At 39.4% G+C, this 22,945-nt stretch overlaps 1 protein-coding gene across 2 annotated transcripts; it reads left to right on the top strand.

The window, feature by feature from the left end:
* The first annotated feature begins 10,778 nt into the window (after positions 1-10,778).
* LOC109622354 (uncharacterized protein DDB_G0284459-like) lies at positions 10,779-15,231 on the top strand. Of its 2 annotated transcripts, none has more exons than XM_029878647.2 (2): positions 10,779-11,597; positions 12,226-15,230. In XM_029878647.2, the coding sequence occupies exons 1-2, from the start codon at positions 11,205-11,207 to the stop codon at positions 14,317-14,319; spliced, it is 2,487 nt and encodes an 828-aa protein (XP_029734507.1). In that variant the 5' UTR covers positions 10,779-11,204; the 3' UTR covers positions 14,320-15,230. The 2 variants fall into 2 exon arrangements, with proteins under 2 accessions (XP_029734507.1, XP_062713069.1); XM_062857085.1 differs by lacking the exon at positions 10,779-11,597 and adding an exon at positions 12,016-12,155 and having other exon boundaries at positions 12,226-15,231.
* Positions 15,232-22,945: the final 7,714 nt, after the last annotated feature.

The raw sequence follows: 22,945 nt of genomic DNA, 5'->3' as shown, positions 1-22,945 counted from the left end.
AAAGTTTTGAACAAAATACAGGAACATAAAATCAACAACTCATGAACATGTACGGCGTTACGTCCAGAAGAAAGAATAATTAATCGCCAAATCACAGACAGAATTTTATCAAAACGACGAAAATCTATTTAGATGTAGAGAGAGAGTCAAATGTGACATAATTTGAAAGCGAAACATGCGAGTATGGTTTGACTTGGAACAACTTTAAATGCATATAAATACCTAATATCATCCGAAAACGAGTGGGACAGAAACATAAAGCAAAAGTAACCGAAACAAGAACTACCTAACAGATAATCCACAAAAAAAACGAACGGAAAAGTTTAAACTGTAGTTTGTACGAATTGGAAATTTGTAAACGATGACAGAAGTTTGTACATAGAAATAAAGGTAAACATATTTGAAAAAAAAAATACATTGGGATATATTTAAAAAACTTATACTAGTTTATGTTCGATTATCCGAAAATACCCTATTTCATGTCCTGAGGTTTGGGTTTTCTGGTGACCAAAATGATATTGAACACTCGCGGACATAAAACATTTAACTTTATTTAAACAATAACTAATTACACATAATACAAATTAAAAGTGATGCGCGCGAGCAGCATCGCGCTGCTGATGCTAATTTGCACCCGATCCCGTTGGGCTTTGTTGATCGACAACAACGGGAGCACAACAATAAAACTTACGCGCCCCACCGTAGGCATCGTCATGATGGATATTGAATCTATCATGCGAGCTACAGGGCTGTGATGTCGTTTCCATTTTGGTACACAACACCCTACTGCTTCAAACAACAATGTATAAATATGGAAAAGTTGGAGATATTTACACCAACAGATCAAGTATTCAGTCAACGGAACCAGTGAAACACCCTCAAAATTACTAAATATGTATATAAAATAAACCAATTTTGGGGTGATTCGCTGAACAAACTATTTGCTATTTACATCATCATCGCAGCGTAGTTTTATGTCTTTCACATTACACGATTCCTGGCAATAACATAGCGGACTCGCAGCATTTTTTTCACCTCTTTTCATTCGCAAATTTTATGTTTAATGCTAATCACGGGTCTCGCTGCTGAAGATGGTCGCTCAAGAAGGCTACTTAAACACAGCTCCATCTTTTCAATTTACAATATTGATGACATGAATTAGTTAAATTTGAATATTTTCAGGAAAACCTGTTAGATTCGGAAGTTTCCTGCATAGATAAATGCAAGGGTAAAGGTCGTTTATTACTCACTGTGTCGATCGGTAGCTTTTATGTGCGAAAAATCGCTAGAAGAAAGTCACAAAAATAGCATATTACGAAAGCCATCTAAAGTAGAAATTCTCGTAACATCTCAAATATTTCCGTTGTAGCATGTCGAACACGTCACATTTCTAGACAGGAAAGTTACCTTACCGGTCCAGACTAAGGCCTGAATGTCTTCTGCTATACGTAGGAGTCGTCTCCATTCGACTCGGTCTATGGCTGTGAGTCTCCAGTCCCGTACTCTGCCAAGGGTCCGCAAATCGTCTTCCATTTGATCGACCAATCTAGCTCGCTGCGCACTACGTCTTCTTGTACCGGTCGGGTTGCTCTCGAGAACCATTTTCATTAGTTTGCACTTTGCTGATGACATTCTGATGACGTGACCCGCCCCCCGTAGCCTCCTGATTTTCGCGGTGTGACCAATGTTGGCAATCTGAGCAGCTGATGCAGCTCGTGTTTCAATCGCTTTCTCCAAGTCCCGTCTTTCATCTGCACTCCGCCGTAGGTGGTACGCAACACCTTCCATTCGAGAACTCCTCTGCATTCGTTGATCCTCTGCACGTATAGTCAAAATTTCGTACCTATAGAGGACTACAACCGGTCTGATCAGCGTTTTGTAGATCGTTAACTTAGTGTGACGGCGAACTTCGTAGAGTTCTCACGCTTGCTCGTGAGAAGGGAATGTCTCGGCACATGTCGACTTGGGCACAAAGCCTCTTCGTGAGCGGTTCAGCTTTTCGTCCTTAGCGCTGTACAGCTTTTCTTTTCATCGTTTCGCGATCTCGTTCTGCATGCTGCCGGTTCTTTCTCCGTAAAATCGAGTTTTGTCTGTTCTGCGTCTGTCTATAACGCGCCTCATTTTCCCTCGATTATGGCCGACTGAGGTATCATCGGTGAACAACGGCAAGAACCCATTCTCTGATAGTAGAGGAATATCTGAGGTAAAACGGCTGTACAAGAGTGGACCTAATATACTACTCTGTGGAATGCCAGCGGATAGGTTGTGTAAATGGTAATTAACTCTATTAGGGTAACTCTCGCTGAGACCGTCCCACTATTTACACCATGTCTTCAAAAATGTTTAAAATGGCGATTTTCTGAAAGTCCTCCCCAAAAAAGTAAGGAAAATGCATTTGGTTAATCAAATTGGTGGACCCCCCGTTAGTTAGAGCCACAAGCATTTTGGTGAACCCCTCGATTTTGGTCAATTGTTGGCTCATTTAAACCGTTATAACTCGAAAGTTTCGCCAGAAACCACTTTTAAACTATAGGTTGTTGGAAAGAGAAAAGATAGAGGTACTCTTTGCAGTTATAAAAAGTTTGGTCGGCCATATTGATTTCGGCCGCCATCTTGAATTTATGTACCAAAACATTTTTTTCACCATGTTGGCAACCACCGATTTTCAAATTTCTTGCGTCAATCGAAAGCTGGGATATTTTTACACAACATATCGAAAATTTTGAGATGTATCTTTTTCCCATCAAAAGTTATCTGCACTTTTGTAAATCATGACACGTTTTCTCCATACATTTCCATGCGCACCGGCAATGACACGCAACAGCATCAAAGTTGGCGCCTGCTTGTATACACAAACGCACCTGCTGCAAAATTAGGGCAAATCGGAGGATCGTTCTCATTTTTAACTGTTTCTCAACGATGCGGGCATTGCTTTTTAAACTTTTTTGGTGTTTTGAAAAGCTGAAACTTTCAACTTTTCATTAGTGAAACAGATTTAGAATGAATGTTCGTAAACATTGTGAAAAAATCGCTGCATTTATGTAAACAATCGGCACCTGGCCCAGTGCGCAAAAGTGGCATGATTCACAAAAGTGCAGATAACTTTTGATAGGAAATAGATACATCTCAAAATTTTTGATATGTTGTGTAAATATGTCCCCGCTTTAGATTGACGCAAAAATTTTGAAAATCGGTGGTTGCCAACATGGTGAAAAAACAGTTTTGGTATAAAAATCCAAGATGGCGGCCAAAATCAATATGGCCGACCCAACTTTTTATAACTGTAAATAGTAGCCCTATCTTCTCTCTTTTCAACAACCTATAGTTTTTAGATGGTTTCTGGCGAAACTTTCGAGTTATAACGGTTTAAATGAACCAACAATTGACAAAAATCGAGGGGCCCGCCAAAATGCTTGTGGCTCTAACTAACGGGGGGTCCACCAATTTGATTAACCAAATGCATTTTCCTTACTTTTTTGGGGAGGACTTTCAGAAAATCGCCACCTTAAACATTTTTGAAGACATGGTGTAAATAGTGGGACGGTCTCAGCGAGAGTTACCCTTAAGCGAAATTTTGAATGTTCTGTCTGACAGATAGTTGTTGACGATTTTCACCAGATGGTTGGGGAGATTGTACTGGCCATCGTGTCAGACGTTGTCGAATCCATTTTCAACAATGAGTAACGCCACAGCAGAGGTTTTGGAGAGAGACTTTGTAACTCGGGACAGTTGGTGCACACTGGATCGGCCGTGACGAAATCCGAACAGTTCCTCGAGTAAGATATATTGGATCGATCAGTTGCAGAAAGCTGTCGCTGATAAAATGCTTTTTCAAAAAGTTTAGACAACGCTGAGAGAAGGCTGTTGGGTTCGTAGCCCTTGGGTAAGGAAGGGTCTTTCCCAGGTTTTCCGATGGGCATGACTTTATTTGACATCCAGGATGAGGGGAAGTAGCTAAGCCGGAGGCACTTATTAAAAATCGGGGCCAGATATTGGTAGAATTGGAGACACAAATTCTTGAGTTCCAAGTTCAGGGTGTTGGGGTCCTCATATTTTTTTTGTTAGGCCGACAATTCGTCAGCTATCATCTCCAATTACTCCATTAAATCATTGGGGACCACATATAAGTTATCAGCACGCCCAGAGACAGAGACAGTTGCTTCGTGGAGACTGACAATATCTTGTCCAAGATTGAATGAGGTGACGAAATGTCGACCTATTTCATCAGCCTTCTCTTCAGGTGTTATCGAGCGATCCCTAGAGTTATCTAATGAGATCAACGGTTGAATGTGCCTACGCTGTGATTTCGTGGTGCCGTGCTACCAGTCGACTTGGTGGTAGTTGCCCCGGCAGATCGTGTGCCGATTGATCAATGAGCTAGGTTCGCACACCACCGAGCTGAGCTCCTGGTGAACGATCATGTTCCTGTCCATGTTGGTGAGGAAAACGTCGATGCTGGAGTGAGCCCCGGATCTGCTCAACCGGGTGGGATCACCCGGATTGTATAGTGTCCCTCTTCCAACTCTTGCTGCAAGATAGTGCGTTTCGTCAGGTCTTTCCCCAGGCTTCATGTTCCATCAATAACTTAAGCTTTGATAACGCTTATGGAGAAACTTCAGAGAATACAAACATGGCTGCCACAAAGGCCGACTTGTTACCCTACTCACGTTTTCAAGAGCACCAATCTTGAAAATTCGTAAACAAATGCTCTCAATTTGGAAAAGCTGCCTCTTTTTGCAAGTGAGCAAAGACAGGATAAACAAGTGCGGCTTGGTTCGATGCTTCGTTCGTCAGATTTGTGCTTCTAATGTTTGTATGGAAAATTTCAATGGGATTTCTTGATGTTTCACCTTAAACGAAAAAATCGACAACATGCGAAAGTTTATACTGTGGCATAAACCGATGGCGACTCCCCCTTGACTTGAGCCGGTCCGATCAAGCCTCACGACTCGGAATCCGAAGATGAAGACACTTTTCTCAGGTTTGAGATGCGTCTCCATAATTCCGGTGATGTCGACGTCCTATGGGTTGCCTTCCAAGTTCTATTCCCGGGATTCTATCATTTTGATCGGGTCTCCCGGAATTCCTTTCAACATTCCTCCATTGATTTCTCCCGGGAATCCGTGATAGAATTATCCTGGGGGCAATATTATTGATATTCCTTCCAAGAATCATTTAGACATTCCTTCTGTTTTTTTTCAGGGATTTCTTCAGAGATTTTTCCAGAATTTTTTAATAATTTCTCAGAAGATTTATCCTCAGATTTATTAACAAATATCTTTTGGGTTTATGACAAGAATTCTTCCATGGATTCCTTCAGATATACCACGGGGTTTCTTCATTGATTTCTCCCGACACAGTTTTATGGATTTTATCCGGTAGCACAGGTGAAAATTAACTATTGGTCTGTCTCAAGAGGAAACTTATGTGTCTCCGATGGATTTTGGCCGCTGAATCCGAATCCGGGCTCAAACTTGCTCCAGCACGTCCAAATTTTGAGCTATATCCCACCGATTTTGGGCTCTTTTGATTGCAAGCCATTAAGCATGGAAATATAGTTTTAAGCAATCACAGTGGAAATTGGTCTCATGCAAAATATTTCGTTTTACCAAACCGAATTTCATAGTTTTAAGCGATTTATTTCCCATGCAAGTCACTGTCCAAAAGTTATATGCAAGTTTACTTACTAACATAAAATATTTTGCATGAGTCGTTAATTTAGATGTTAATTGACCAATTTACCATTTGATTGCTTAAAACAAATATTTCCATGGTGGAGCGGACCTGGTGTGATGGTTAGAACACTTGATGACTATCACGCCGAGGACCTGGGATCGAATCTCACTCCCGACAAACTCACAAAATGTGAGTTCTTCCTTCGAAAGGGAAGTAAAGCGTGGTTACCGAGATGAACTAGCCTAGGGCTAAAAATCTCGTTAATACAGTTAAAAAAAATATTTCCATGCTTAATGGCTAGTAAATCAAAAAAGCCCAAAAACGCAAATTTTGCCCTATAAATTGAGGTACAGCTCAAAATTCTGACATGCTGGAGTAAATTTGAGCCCGGATTGGGATTAAGCGGCCCAAAATCTGTCAAAAACACATAAGTTTTCTCTTGAGACAAAAAAAAAAACTGTTGCGCTGTGTACATCTTCCTGGATTCCTTCAATGATTTCTCCGGGATTCCTTCCGGAAAACTCACCAGGTTTTTTTTAGATTTTTCCTGGGATTCCTTCAGGCTTAGGGATTCCTCTTGAATTCTGTCAAGGATTTCTCTAGGAATAATTTCTGAAATTTCGTTAGGAATTTTTTCGGTTTCTCTTAAGAAATTTATTTCTCTCGAAATTCGTTTAAGATGCTTCGGATTTTTTTCTCTAAATTCTTTCAAGTCTTTGAAAACAAAATTATTTAAAGATTTAAATTGTGAGCCACCTTGGGCGTTGACGGGTTGAAACACATTTAGCACTATTCTCGTTAGTTATACCGATCTCATATATGAAATAAATAATCACCATCATATAACTTCAGTGCTTAAATTCCGGCACACAATTTCTATGAAGAGAAAAAAAATTTTTTCATTGTTCACCAGCAAGAGATTTTTTTTTTCTTTGAAGAAAGAGTGCGCTGGAATTCGCTCACAGGTCTCAGCATTTTGAAACACAAGTTGATGACGATGGTGGGCATCAAGGTGAAACATTGATTTCAATTTAAATATACAAACTTTAAAAGCACGAACCTGATGAATGAAGCATCGAAGCATGTTGCATTTCAGGCCAAACATTTCAATAGGTCCTATCTGCATTTGAGAGGCTCTCTTTGTTCACTTTCTCTTTCAATTATTGCAATGGAATGGTACACTTTTCAACTATTTTTGCAGTACAAAACAAAGGAGGATTGTTTTGACCATCGTTCAATGCAAGGAGGCAATCAAAATACAAATAAACAGCTGAGATATTAACGAAAGAGAGAGAAACCAAAGAGAGCCTCTCTTCTGCAGATTTGACCTTTAGGGCCGATTTCTTCACCCGCGCTTAAATTTTAAACCAGGCTTAGCCAAATATTAAGCCGGGCTTAACTTTTTTTCGATTTCTTCACCTCGGCTTAACCACTAAACCCGGTTTAATAAAGCTACGGTTTACGTTAAGTGTGGCTTATTTTAAGCGGTGCTCTGAGGTGGCTTAAAAGCGCTAAGCCAGGCTTAACCCTTTGGAGCCGGAGGGGTCATATATGACCCCGGCGATGAAACCGAGCATAACAAACGTGTTCGACACCAGCGAGGTTGCGTCGACAGTGGCGAAACAAATCGGCTCCAAAAGGTTAAGCCGCAAATTGCAGAGTTTGGGTTTCTTCACCTGCTTCATGGATTTCAAATATTTGAAACAGCAGACAAATTTTTTTTTAAATATGTACACTTATAAGTTCCTATAGGAACGATACAATTGTTAAACGTTTCGATACGGATGGAGACGATGATAATGAAAATGATAATCTGCAGCCGGCGCGTCGTTAATATAAAATATTCAACATCCGTTTCAGAGACAATCAAATTTTTAACTTTAGATGGAAAGTAGGGCGAAAAACAAAAATTTCGAAAAATGCCAAGTCTTACCTCCAAAATCAACTGTTTTGGACTCCCAGAAGCTACGTTCAAAATTTGAGCAAAATCAATTAAGCCTAAGGGGCGCTCAAAACGCTTGAAGTTTGTATGGGAAAACATGGCCGAATGTATGCAGAAATATTTTTTAAGTTTTAGAATTTTGCCGCTAGGTGGCGCTGTAAGCGTTCAATAAATTAACCCTTTGGTATTATTGTAGGTGACTATATGCCAAACAACTTTGTCGAGGACCACGAAGTGATCCGACGGCTGTGAAAAAAGTTATACCCTAGGCAAAATGAGGCAAAGTATTGAGATTTCATTAGGCTGACACAAATTTCGATTTTCTCTTATGTCACCGCCCCCTCGGAAATTTTTTGTCCGATTTCGACATTTTGAGGGGGGACACAAATAAATTATTTAAGAAATTTAAAAAAATTCAAGTGAAATTAGAGTTGTCGAGAAAAATTCTTAACAAATCCGATGAGTTTGACGATTTTGCCTAATTGTTTGGTTAATTTTCCATCAAATACATTTATTATTCATCATCCCCCCCCCCTTGACGAGTTAACGAGCAAAGTGACAAAAGAAGAAAATGAGATTTGTTCCGGCCTTATTGATAATATTATTATTCCTTTACATGTATTGGAAAAACAACAATAAAGTTTATCCTCACTTTACCTATCGTATAACTTTTTTCACAGACGTTGGACCACTTTGCGGTCTTCGACAAACTTGTTTGGCATATAGTCACCTACAATAATGCCAAAGGGTTTATTTATTGAACGCTTACAGCGCCACCTAGGGGCAAAATTCGAAAACTTAAAATTTCAGCATACATTTGGCCAAGTTTTCCCATACAAACTTCAAGCGTTTTCAGCGCCCCCTAGGCTCAACCGATTTTGTTCAAATTTTGAACGTAGCTTCTGGGAGTCCAAAACAACTGATTTTGGAGGTAAGACTTGGCATTTTTCGAAATTTTTGTTTTTCATATAAGTGCGGGCCACCTTAATGGAAAGTCTTCAAAAAGGCACCGTGTTGATAGTTTTGGAAATTTGTCATGTTGAATTGTAAGTCGAAAATACATTTGCATTGATGTTTCTATTTATTTTGATCCGGTGCTTCTATAGTTTCGGGTCACAATAATCATATTTTTGTCTCTTATAGTTCAAGAAATATTATTTATTTTAACAAACAAACCTAGGATGACACTTAAAAATATTGCCCGTTGCAAAGATTTATAGATACCGATGCTAAAAAAAAAGATTAGGCTCAATTTCAGCGTATGTGTATTATAAATGTTTGTTTAGAATGCAAAACTATAATCAAATGTGTCAAATCAGGTTTAACTATATGGGTGAATATAGAAAGAAGCCACACCTTGAATTTTCGAAAGCACAAATCTGAGGACGCACCGAGTCATGGCAAGAGCTTGCCAAATTGTCACGGTTATAGTACGGCTTGCTTGATCATAATGTAGTGTCTAGCATGATGGAACACCGAACCACCGCGAAGCACGATGATACTGATGGAAATGATCATATTCTAGTTATTTGTTTTTCATTGCAAAAATGTTTTGCAACTTGTTGCAGCAGCGTGCATCGTATCAACGCATTTTTATATTATTGCGCATTTCCCACCCCACTGGACCCCTTTCGCAGTTAGTATAAGTGCGGGATCGTGAATAAAACTGCGATTTTGCATCGAATCGTTTCGGTGTCTTCTGCGGACTTATTCAGCACTTTGTAATGCATAAGTGCGCAGAAGACACCGACACGATTCGATGCAAAATCGCAGTTTTATTCACGATCCCGCAGTTATACTAACTGCGAAAGGGGTCCAGTGGGGTGGGAAATGCGCAATAAAATCCTAAATCTTTTGTATGGGCCGTAACTTTGCTGTGGCTTTCATTGAATGTACACAGTTCAAAATTTTAAACATATTCGAAAAATGGTCTTGACTCTGGTCTCACGACCAACACATTTTCAAAAACTCGCTTTCGAAATGTAACTCTAACAGGGCGATAATGGAGATTATTTATTCGAAGGCGATTCTAGATATCAAAACATAAAATCAACATTGCAACGCCTTTTCTGCAATGTGGCACTCTAACTTTGTAGGGAATCGCGCCACTTGGGCGGTGGCTTCTATATTCGTCTGTTTTCCACTATAACTCAGTCAAATTTGAACCAATTGACACAGTTTTTGGAATGTGATGAGATAGGTATAGTATCTACCCGTGTACAACATTTCAAGTCAATTGGTTCAAAATTGACTGAGTTATAGTGGAAAACATCGAATATAGAAGCCACCGCCCAAGTGGCGCACACTTAAAAATTCTCAATTTTGATGGAGACGTATTGGAGGAAATTGACGTAACCGATCATGACACAAAACAAACATATGATTTATTTTTACGTCTTTGAACACGTGAACACAAAAACTATCATCGTCAAATTCGTTTAAGATTTGTTTGACATATTTTTAACCGTGCGCCAGCAACATTGGAACATTACATGATCCATAACGTAAGCCAACCAGCCAATGTTTGTTTACAATAAAACGTCAAACGACGTCGTGGCTGGCTGTGATTCTCGATTTTATTTTCCGCGCTACGTTTTTAAAATATAATAAACCATTTTTTTATTTATTTGTACCAATATTTGTGCAGTGGTTTAAGTGAACAAACATGCAAAGGAGCGGCATGCAGTGTACATGTGTGGATATACGGTTTGTACTGTTCCAGCGGGCAACGATAGGGAAGTGTGCTGTGTCCAAAAACAGGAAGAGAACTTTCGGCTCGAGATTTTGGTCTGGGAGAGTGCAAAACTACATGTTGTAATTAAAATTGCATGCCCAAAGTAACGATAATTGAATAAAATATACTGAAATAAGATACCTGGTCTTTATTGTGTTTTATAAGAAGAAAAACCCGGGGTTAGAGTTCTGATAAACGAATGGGTGAATTGAGGTTATGTAACTGCCAAAAAGACCCATGCAGTAAAATTACAAACAAGCTCCAAACCGCCTCTTGTAAAAGTAAGATCAAACTTAATTTTGTGTCATTTAATTCGCTGCTATATGTCGGAGTAAAATGACACAAAATTACATGATTTTTTCGAAGTGTGTAGTACTAAAATGAAGAGAGCTGGTTCAAAAAGCGGAATCACCTAATGCTACCACCATGGGAAAAGAAAATAAGTATAAAATTGTAAGGTTGGTCAGCACAATATGTAAACTGAAAATGTGCGTCCTATGACACGGTCAATCTTGAACCCTAACAGGGGTTACCATGGTTTCAGTTTGTAAACAAACTTGTATTCAATGCTAGCCAGTTGGATGGAGGGTGGCACTTGCAATTTGCAGCTGCACCGCACACGGATCAGTCGACCATGAAAAATCGTTTGCCATATCGTGCTAGCTCATGTCGATTGCCACTTCCCACCCCTTCAAGAAAGGTAGGTTACCTAAATGTTACGTTTACCATAATGTTCCTCAATTTATTTTGGATTTCATTGCTTCCGTTATCCTCGCGTATGCACTTGGCGCACAAATGTAAGTGAACGTTGAAGGCTTTAACACGTGCTTTCATGCGGTGCGGCACATCACCATGGACGATGATGCGGCAAATGCATTCAAGGAACTGTACGAAGAAATTGATAAGCTGCTGTATCAACCGGATGGCGTGCCAATTGTAAAAAAATTAGAAGCAGTAAAAAGTGACTCCGAAAATAGTGCACTCGTGTTGAAGGACGAGGATATCGATGAATTGATTGAATATTCCAAAAAATTCGTTGAAAAAACGAAAAATGAGATAGGGTTTCCGAAGTCGAAACAGTCACAAGAGCATGGTGTACAATGTGCGAGAAGTGAAAGGAAGAGCAATAAAAAGCTGAATACACCGCCCAAGTGGATCAATGGCGGTAAAGATAAGGAATCAGCTGGAACCAATTGTGCTACAGCCATTCGAATCATCAAGAGAATTCCCAAGCCACAAATCAAGGTAAATTTACTTTTTAGCCAAACTAACTTCATAATAGGATGTAATCAGTAAAGTACTAGATAGTAGATGTATGAAAAATTAGATCGCTAATGGCGCTGTAACCAATAAAATATTTTATTTTATTTCATACCTCAGATGTGTTTATCCACTTTTTTTAAATACATATGTTGTTGTGGATGTTTTGTTTTGGGTTTACAAATTGGTTTGACATTTGTGGGATCGGTACTGACGCTGTAAGGGCGTGGCAAACTAGATGTTGGCCACACGAACACTCGCTACATTGACATTCTGTGGCTAGTTATTCTACTTACTAGATAGAAAGTAGTGAGTTTTATTTTTGTATGGTGAGATGATCAATTCTCCATTTCTCCAATTAAATGATGTAAACAGCGTGGGTATTATGATTTTTTGTCTAATTTGATTCCGTTTTAGAAATGTTTATGAGGACGTCGAGGACATCCAATCATCCAACTTATTGTTACTATATTTAACCACTGGTTGAGGTTCAGTATTTTCGTTTCCTTTATGATGAGACTATATAGAAGCATTTCATCTTCGGTAAAGTTTACCATCGTCTGAGGATTAGTCAGAGTTTTAATGTTTTGTCGACTTTTTTATTACTTTGCAGAGCCCAGGCAGTAATAAATCACCAGAGAAAAATCAACTGAACAATCAACGCCCATCTAGTGGATTGAAGAAAGTTAGGAATGTTGGAGTAAATGTCAATTTCATAAGCAAAAGTGTCGCCAAACACTCTAATAACCTTGCATTGGCAACGGGTTCAGTTGCATCCGGCACTTCACCGATTATTAAGAAACCTACAACTCCGCAATCGTCTGGAAAAATCTACAGGTTTTACTGTAGCAAGCTCAGCCCTTCCCAGCTATGGGAACAACAGCATCCAGAATTATCATATGAAAGCTCTGAGAGAAGCATCTTTCCCAGAAGGATAAAGAAGAATGACCTAATGGCGAAGCAAAAGGAGCAACAGAAAGTTGATCAACCAAAAGAGTTAAAAGTTGTACACTTGACAGAGGGACTTGTTCATTGTGCTATCAACGAAGACAAGGAAGTGACGAAAACCAACGAGGAACCCGAAAAGGTACAGGACGAAAAATCTTCTCCGGCTACGCCAGCGATTACGAAACATGTGATACCTGTGATAAGCATTAAAGGCGATTGGAAAGCTTGTCTACAGGTTCAAGAGACGTGCCGAATCAACATTTTGGATGAGAAACGTTGTGAAAATGCGCAGAATCGTCCCAGCAACTTGATGTACGTTGAAATAAAACATGGTGGAATGAATCCGGTTTCAGAAACCCGAAGTCCTGTGGATGATCAAAACATTGAAGCAAGACCTGCTGATGCTGCGAAAACTGTTCGCAAGGAAAGTTCTGAAGTAGTAATCGACCAGAAATGTGTTGATAAGTCATCTAATAGCCCAAAAACGAATCGTTATCTTCAACCGTTTATCGATGTACGCAAAGCACGTACCCCATCAAATCAACAACTCTTCGTTGATCTATCAGATTCAAACTCGGATGACAGCGCTGAGGAATTAATACTTGAAGCAGATTCCAGTGACAGCGATTCGGCAGACAACTTACAGAACATACTGAATCTCAAATCTACAGCAAAGGCCACTAAGAAAACCAAGATTATTGGAAATATTAGCAGTGTATCCTACAAGAATGAATCACCCATAGTTCCAAATGAAGCCACATCCAAAGTATCTGTTCAACTGCAAGTACCATCACCTCCCTGTCGGCTTCTAAGCCCTCCAAAGACTCCCGCGAAATCACCGCCTGCAGATGATTCTATCGAGCCTTGTCCGGATGCTTCAAGTTCGTCCAAATTTTTGGAAAACCTCCGTATTTGGAAATCCGCCATTCAAGTGCAGTCGGAAAATATGAAGCTAGGAAACCAGTTGACGGAAAATTTGGACACTTTGAAGCAAAACATGGAGGTGATTGCTGGAGAAACACGAAACATTACGCAAATCACTCGAAACTGCGAGCAGAACCTAAAGCAAATTGAGGGGTTGAAGGATCGTTACGCTAGAAACTTGGACGGATCAACAATTGGATCGTTTCGTCAGGAAAATCAGTTCACTGGGGTCACCAACCATGAAGCCACCACTACTTGCAGCTGCTTCGGATGTCGTCCACAGCTAGACACCGCTGATCCCGAACCAAGCTTCGATCAAAAGGCTTTTCAACGAGCAGTCCTAGAGCAAAATCCCAGGTATTCCAAAACGATTCAGAAAATCTGTGAGGACGGTCGCAATCGCAGCTTCAGGAAATCTCTTACTCCACCGCGGGACGTTGCAGAACGAGCTGCTCAAAAATTTTTGGAATCGTATAGTCGTTCGGTTAGCAGGATCAGCCATCGCGGAGGAGTTCCTCTGGATGAAAGTTCCATAAGGTCACATTCGCCCGGATCAGTTCGTTCGTGGAGTGAGTCATGTCGTTCAAGAATTTCCAGCGGAACTGATGGTGACGTGAGCCTGAGCTCAAGCTGGATGGTTGGTGGTATTGTTCGTCATAGGGGAGAATATTCCGATTCTGTGTCAGACGGTAGAGAACCGGTTGCTGATCGTAGGGACACTGGAGCTTTCAGCAGTACCAGCATATCGGATGATAAATCGTCCGGTGAGTTCCGAAGGATGAGAAAATCGCTTTCCGATGAGGGAGAGGTATTGAGTCAGGGTGAAATTAGATAGAATAAAATGAGATAAGCTGAAAATGTTGTCTTGTACGTTATTATTTGAAAGAACGTTCGGTTATTTGATGAAAAAGTATCGAGTGTATAGCAGTCCTGCCCAGCTAACACCAAGTCGTAAATGATGTTGCATCTTAATTGTGACTATTTGTGTATCTGCTTCCATTTACCGCGTGTGAAGTGTACGCATATCACCTCTACTTTAGCATCCTATTCAACATCATATGCGATCGTCTGTTGATTAGGTGACTTCCACCCATCAGACAATACGTTGTTGTTTGTTTTTATTGAAAAATATAGTTGATTTCCGGCAATAGGGGTACATCCCAAAATGTGTCATTTTTGAGATTTTAATGGCAAATGATGAAAAACATGTAAACTTTCATCTCACAAAGATCCGTTCCGAAATTCGTTGAGAAACACGAGATTTTGGCATTTTCTCCAATTTTCCGCAATAAAGGCACAACTCAAAATCAGTCAACTTTTTCAATAGTCGTTGAAAAATAGTATTCGAAAATTCCTGAAACAGATAGTCAATTAGTCCCTCCTCATAATACAAAATTCGTTTACTTTTGTCAAATGGTGAGAGAAATAAGTGAACTTGCAGGAGGTGCTTCAAGGTTACCAATTTTTAAACGCTCATTCTGAAAATTCACATTGAGTTGTGCCCCTATTGCAGCAAGCCGACGATATGTTGTATTTGGTGGCGGCTGTCGTACGGTATGAACGCTCGTTTAATTCGACCACCAACCCTCAAAATGCCGTCCTCGGGGTCTACGAACCAGTGTCTTAATTTGACAAATTACAATCATCCGCACCGACGCCCAGTGGCTTTTGCGTCGTAGATTTGTTTTGATTATCGTCTGGACAACACAAGTGCCACTCTCTAACACCGCTAGCCATGATGGTCTCCCATAGCGGAAGGTCCGAAAGAGCTTGAAACTATTGAGAATTCGTCATGTCTACAGGTCGTAAGCCCTGATAAAGTGTGGAACGTTTTGATGGCTGTGATCCCCTGACCATCGTGTCAAAAATCCAGGGATACCCAAGTGACCATACTGTTAGTGTTGGGGCGTGTGGTACTTTCGGAACTAGAATACCATTTTGAAAGCAGCTTCTATTTCAAGCAGCTTCAAAAACTGCAAATTTATTGAAGTATAATTAATTTAACAGTTAATAATTACCATATAAACTATCTTATCTTACAAATCTCCCAACAGTGCACAATCCATCGTTGTTCTGCCTTCCACGAACTAAAACGCATTGCTCTTTATACGCTACTTCCAATAGACATTTGCTCTATCGAACGTCGTGTGTGTGCTTTGTGCGTGCGGTGCATACGGCTTCAGCAGGGTGGTTACTTGGGTAGTGTGGAATAATTGGGTTTGGGACTGAGGGGGTCGTCGTTGATAAGGCCGACATCATTGAGTGCTCAGTGTTGGCGGTTGCATTGGTGACGATTTCTTCAGCCTTCTTCTTCTTTTTTTTCTGGCCAACTAGCACCGTTCGGAGCCAGTTGTGTTTTACGTCGGCTGGGTCTAGGAGCTAAGCCTCAATTCCGACGCCCCAGGGAGACAGCCAACACACCTGAGGACCCTACATATCGAACCCATCAACACATGGGCCGGGACCTACGGCTTTACTTCCTATCCGAGGGAAGACGTGATCACGGATTTTATGTCTCAGAAAATCCCATCGGCGTCGACGGGAATTGAACCCCGACCGACTGGGGTGAGAGGCAACCACGCTTACCACTACACCACCGACGCCGACTTCTTCAGCCTTAAGGTGACTCCCTGTATCACTCCTATTTCAGCACTTCTTTTTCGATTCTTGTTTCTAACAATCATCGAGCGCAACAGTAGTGGTGTTGCCTTTTCACATTTGTTCTATAAACAAACAAACAAAAAAGCACCTCTTTGTCTCGCTTTCACCAATGTAAACATTTCAAGATTATTAATCATTTAAAAGCAATTCAAGTAGTAGACTACTCTGTTTTGCTAAATAACAATGAAACATGTCTCAATATTACGAAAAACACCGAATTTTATGTGTAATAAGCTAAAAATGATCAAATACTCTTAGGGTCTGTTCCAATTGAAATATTAAAATTAATTTTCACTTAAACTTGACAGTTCGATAATTATTTCCTTAAGAGAACTGTCAAGTTTAAGTGTCGAACTGTCAAATTTAAGTAAAAATTAATTTTAATTCGCCAATTGGAACAGACCCTTAATATGTTCTTCCGCTGTTGATGTTTGCAAGCAGCAGCAGTGTTGGCGGACAATGCGGAGATTTCACAAATAAAAATTATTTGCTTTTATTACTGTCATATGTGATTCAAAGTACAACAATAATCATTCGAAGAATAGTTTTCGATTTTACGTCGTATAATCGATAAATTTGAGTTTACTATTTCAATGATTTTGATTGATTTTATTGATGAATTGGCCCGCAAGATCGTTCAATGATCGATGATTGTGCGCCGGACAGCACCGTCGCGTCGCGCTGCTGCCGTCGTCGTTGTATTGTGGTGGGTGGTAAAAATTGCCATCGAACTCTTGGTGCGGTTGAGACAAATTTGAATAATTTTCAAGTTTGAGTGAAAATATTTCTTTGTGGTATAGATAGTTCTAAAGAGAATTTTAATTGGAATAGTGTATTCTATATTTCTTTTCAAAATATCTTGCGTGAAGTGGAGAATTTTAGAGAAAAGGTAAGCGTCGATTTTCTTACGTAAATGTATTAGTGCAATACTGTGTTAAGTTGGATTTGGATGATGATTCTGAAGAAGTCATTTTGTGATGACACAAGAAAACCCGAATAAAAAATACAGTAGAAAAACCGAACGTTGTATTTTAACAGTACTATTTAAAACCATATTTTTACAATAGACACCACTGTAAAAATAAAAATACAAAAACAATAAAATGTAATGTAGAAACCATACAGTAAATTGTAAATAAGATTTTTACAATATACTATACGGGTGGTTAAGTATCGTAACAATATAAAAAAATATTTTTCTCCATATATATTTTTTTGCAAAACCATACATTATATTGTAAATGACTTGTTATAAATACTGGTACGTGGGTTTCAATGAACCGTACATTATATGGTACACATATGGTTTCAATAAATGTATACAATTAAATGTACCGTAAATATATTGTTTTTAATTGTAGTTTCACCACAGACAAACAGACATATTACTTAGAAGAAAATTGCTTCAAAAACATCGTTTGGCATCTCACTAGCACCTATAACTCACTCACTATAATGCTCAATCCGAAGCATTCGTTTGCAGGTGTTGTTTCCCTCGGCTCGATGTAACAATTTAGCAGGTGACGACTCCCCCGTAGCGTCATCCATTCATAAAACAGTATGTCTGTTTGTCTGTGGTTTCACTACTGGTTATACATTTAATTAAATGGTTTTGGAATGGTTCTCTTTTGTTGTGTTGTATTGGTTTACATTACATAAACCATATAATGTTATATTATCTTGTCATTTTCCTCCTGTTAATGGCATCTTAGGCTTACTAGCATTATGAGAATGCGCTTTGGGAATTCTCCAGAGCGTTTTGGATAACCTTTCATATATTGGATCGCCCACGTCTAAGTCTGAGTCGAGGTCTGATTAGTCTCTGATTGCATTAACAGTTGAAGCTTACACCAGCCAGATAACCGGGTAAGCATTATTTGTGGCAACACTTTGAGCGGCATGTTGGAACTATGCCGAGCGCGCTAAGTATTATTAGACCACTAATGTAGTTGCATGAAGTGGGTGACGAGGTACATAAGTATCATTACAGCGTGCTTAACCGTTATTGCAATATTGAGGCTCCAGTTCGACTAAAGTTTGAAATACACGGGGAAATACATAACAACTCATGAGAAAACTGTCAAGTTCGATTCAAGTATAAGTTAGGTTAAAAAGCGAACCCACAGACGAACCTATATTAGAATTTCTTTCAATATTCAGTCCAGCCCATATGTTAAAGATGGCTCTACGTCAAAGATAAAGTTCGTCAATCGTATTCCTCTCATCGCACTCTACATACCTAGCTCGCCATATCTCTTAGATCTGCAGTTCTTAAGACATCTGGTTTACTACTTATTAAAACATTTTATTGACTTCAAGTTGATGTTTCAACTTATTTTTTTTCTTTCCTTTGCTTTGCATCAAAAAAGTCACAAACATCAACAAAACAAAGCACGAAAAAAAATCTAAAATTGAATAAATAATTAAAAATGCACGGAAAAATAATGTTTCGGAAAAGTGAATGGTTCAAACGTAAGAAAAACAGTATAATATTGCTACATAAAAATCGAATGTACTATACATTTAGTAGCTACAATGTGCGAAGCTTTTAGTGAACAATTTCATTACAATATAGATAATTGTAGCTGGTACACTGTATGGTGCAGGAATGGTTTCCACCATACACCCTATGGTTAGTTTTTATCCGGGAAGGCCTTAACTCATTCTATTTCATAGATTGCCAAATTTAAGGGTAATGGTTCAATAGGGTGTTAGCAATCAGAATGGATTAGAACGAGTTAGCGTCTACAATACACCAACACTAACACACACACTCCAATACTTACACGCACACATGCACCTACAACTAACTGTAAAAGACCAGTGGGCGGGACAATGGTGCCTAACCAACAGTTGTAGGTGGGGTGTTTGGCTTAGCTACATGACTTGGTCCGGCAAGCCCATAAACATCAATTACCGTGTGCGCACCTAACTTTGCGCAGGTCCAAACTTTGCGCATTCTTGTAAAATAACGAAACAAATAACTAAATGTCAACATATTCACCAGTTTAATCATTGCACTAGCATTGTGTAAACATAAACATTATTTGACAAATATTTAATGTCCATAAAATCTTTGTTTATGTTGAATAATAAACAAAAAATACACAAAAATGTCAAATTTTGCCTCGCCTTAACACGGTTACCAAGAAGTAACTCTACTAAAAATCAACATTTTCCTCGATAAAACTGTGCAACGATGATTAATTTTGCAGTTAATTGACAAAAAAGGTGATATTCTAGTAATATCAATCACAGTTCGTAAGAAATTTTTCAATTTAATTAGTAAATAGTGGTGCGCAATGTTAGGAACCATTATTTGCACTGTGTTCCTAATTTTTGCGCACTTTCAGTAAATGCTTGTTGAACGTGAATACATGACTTATGAACCATTTAAATATTATGTAACACCAGTACTGATAATTTCAGGTCTGCCTCTCCGCCATGTAGCAGATTTTGTATAGAAATTAGTAGAAAATTGTATGAACCGTAGCACTATGTCAGTCACTCTCCATCTGTCTACAATGAAACGTGATTTGTGAACAGTCCTTCATTTGGATTTTCCGGCGGTCAATGTTAGGGACGATTCAAATATGACGTCCACCATTTTTAAGACTTTTGAGAACCCCCTCTTCCCCTGGGCCACCCCGTCACGCTTCATAGTATACCTAATACATGACATATCACACTATCTCAGACAACCCCAGCCCCCTCCCCCCATAGATGGACGTCGTATTTAAATGACCCCTTATTGTTCCTATCCGTAACGGTCACTTCATTTATCAGAAAGCTTTTACCTTTGATCTTTAGTCACTGGAAACAACCCCTCATGAAGTTTGGATTGTTCACACGGTAGGTGCCTAGTACGAACCGCAGACGAAATCAAGAATTCCGGAGGCCTCCGTTCCCCCTCCCTCGTAGGACAAAGTATTTCAACAAAGATCAATTAAGGGCACAATACCTGATCTGAATAACTTTAGTTTAACATTAAATAATAGCATTTTTGATTACTTTTTGAGAAATTCATAGCATGCGCAAAGTTAGGCACACTATGCGCAAAGTTAGGAACAATCGAAGATTTTGTGCGCAAAGTTAGGAACAAGGCAATGGAATAGTTTTTCAATTTTAAGTGTTTTTTGGTTAATATTATGATTTTTTTTATATTGCAGACTCAAAGAAGGATCATTAGTCTATCGTATGAGCATGTTGTTCATGATATATTTTGTTTGTTTGTATTTTTTATAACGACTAGAAATTTGATTTTTCTTAACTGCGCAAAGTTTGGTACATACACGGTAGTAGACGTATTGCCTAGTGAAAAGACAACGCAGAAGGGCGAATCCCCTGGCTTTAATAATAGCAGAATAGCAGAATAGCAGACAACACAAGTGGCACTCTATGAAGTTCAAGCGATGAAAAACTCATTACCTCGCTGTCTGCTGAATTTCAACCATCCACTGATATTCAAAGCCAGCATATTCATCTTCACATGATATTTTTGGTTTGAGCACGTTTAAAAATCAAAAAAGTCCACCTAAAGCAAACATAATAAATAGAGTTAGGGCAACATATGTGTGAAGAATTAGCCTAAGTTAAAATTCATGAATAAAAAGCCCTGCCCTTCGGTTAAGAAAGGGGTATGGGCGCGTTCTGCCAACTTGGTCGAGGCAGATTTCTTGTGAGAACAAGTTGCATACGTACATTCAAAAGTGCCTGAACGAAAGATGTTGCTTGTGAGGATCACTCGAAGATCGCATGAAAGATCATTCTTTTTTTTTTCTTAGAATATTCGCGTTCGTCTATTTGTTGCTCTTCGTGTTCGTATATTTTAAGTTTCATCTTCAACTGAGTTTGATGCACGCTGCTAGCCAGCAGGGATGATCTTCTCATCTGCATCCGTTGAACCATTCTGAATGGCCGTCGTGAAAGTATCACCAAAAGCGCTACCAACATTTCTTTTATATTTTCATGTATCTGAGTCAGTCTTGTTAGAGATCACAGTCATTGACACCTTTTCGTCGATATTCGGCTGCCTTTGTTTCCGACATTCGCAACACAAGCAATCAAACTACCGTACGAAACAAAAATGTCAAACGAATGCACTTGACCACGATTGCGGCTTCGGGAGACGGTTCGGCTTATGTTAGTCCTGTCTTCTTCCACAATGAGAGCTGTGTTGGCCATATGTGTGTCGTATTCAATATTAACATTCATAATCGGAATTGGCTGAAATCCATGCGAAAAGCTAGAATTAGACAAATGTCATCGTGTCACACGACATTGATTTGACCTTTGTTTATGTTTATTGATCTTCGTCCTACCGCTCGTGTTGTGTGTAAGAGGTAGCGGTAGCGCATGAATGTAACAAAGCAAGCTGACACCCGACTGCGGCACCGAATTGGGGTTTTAAATTTTGAAAAATGTATTAATTTTTTGATTTCATACGAAAGAGCACCTTTTTCTGAGCTACTATGATTTTTTCAGATTTTTAGAACTTTGTTTTGATACCTAAAATCAATTTCAAAGAGATTTTTTGAAATCACCTTTTGACAGCTGGGCAACTGTTTGACAGCTCCGCCCAGTACAAAATGCAACTAGGGGTGATTCAACAAATCGCTCGCATACAAACTTCAAATTGACGGGCACCAAAATTCATGAAAATTTGAATTTCGGCTCAGTTTGGCATGCAGATTCAGAATATGGAATTATCTCAACACCGCTAAAGGAGCCAATTGAAGGTAGTGAAAAGTGTCGAATATTTACAAGACTGATCTGAGTACCATGGAGCGATAGCAGTGGAAAATGGAAGTAATGCAGTACGACGGTGATGCGATGCTGGTAAAAATTATCGCTGGAGATAAGAATTGTTTGTACTCAGCCATGTCTAAGCCGTGCTCCAAAGTGCCAGGAACGGATGCATGCATTAAGCAATAATCTACAAAATCCCGGGAAAAATGTTGAAGGCCTTAGTTCACATGGAAATCCAGCTGTAGACAAGATGTGGCTATGAGAGGATGTTCGTTGGAATATTGAAAGGACATTGTCAATGGCAGAGCCAATGCAGTAGGAGATGGTGAAGTTTGACTACGAAGACGGTTTGTTAGAAACCACAGACAGCAAAACGACAGGCTTATCGTATTTCGATGGGAATGGCGATGAGGAAGAAGCAGCATTCCAAGAACATAACCAAAATTTAGCCACATTTGCTTACCACAAAAAAACAACACGATCGAACGAAAACAGGAAAGAGCAACTCAACTTAGAAACAAAACCAGTATTACTGGTTTTGTTTTGAAGTTAAGTTGCAATGTTCAAAACGCTTACCCCTAAGTGCAGCTTTGGCCGTGATGGATAACGCGCAGGTACTCACGACAGTATCCACAAAAAGTTGATCGGTTTCGCCTTTTTTTTTTTTTTTTTAGTCGTTCTCCTCCCCATCTGCTTACCGACGGTCTAAAAATAGATTTCCCAGCTGCCGCAGTTGCTGCCGTCACCAACACAATCACATTCCGGGTTTGTTTGTGGCAAAAGTGCAGTCGTTTGAATCAATCCATTATTTCATGTTGAAAATACCATATCTCTGTTTGTTTTAACAAACTGTCAAAAATTTCGACAAATGAAAATATTTGTATTATTGCTGACTGCACCCCAAATTGGACTGACACAATAGTGTGCACAGACCTTCAAAGTGTGATTGCAGCGTAGGACCACGTCAGATCGAGTTGAGGTATTCGGTGCACTTATTCCTTGTAAATAGAGGCATAAGTGCACCGAAGACGTCGAGACGATCCGAGGCAAAT

The sequence above is a fragment of the Aedes albopictus genome, chromosome 3 (genome assembly GCF_035046485.1).
Source record: "Aedes albopictus strain Foshan chromosome 3, AalbF5, whole genome shotgun sequence".
NCBI lineage: Eukaryota > Metazoa > Arthropoda > Insecta > Diptera > Culicidae > Aedes > Aedes albopictus.
The sequence above is the reverse complement of the archived record's forward strand: the minus strand, read 5'-3'. Positions and strand labels throughout refer to the sequence as shown.

Excerpts from the sequence above, each read along its gene's own strand:
- LOC109622354 (XM_029878647.2), top strand. The coding sequence starts at position 11,205 with ATGGACGATGATGCGGCAAATGCATTCAAGGAACTGTACGAAGAAATT. Across the intron at positions 11,598-12,225 it reads TTCCCAAGCCACAAATCAAG|AGCCCAGGCAGTAATAAATC; the intron begins GTAAATTTACTT and ends ATTACTTTGCAG.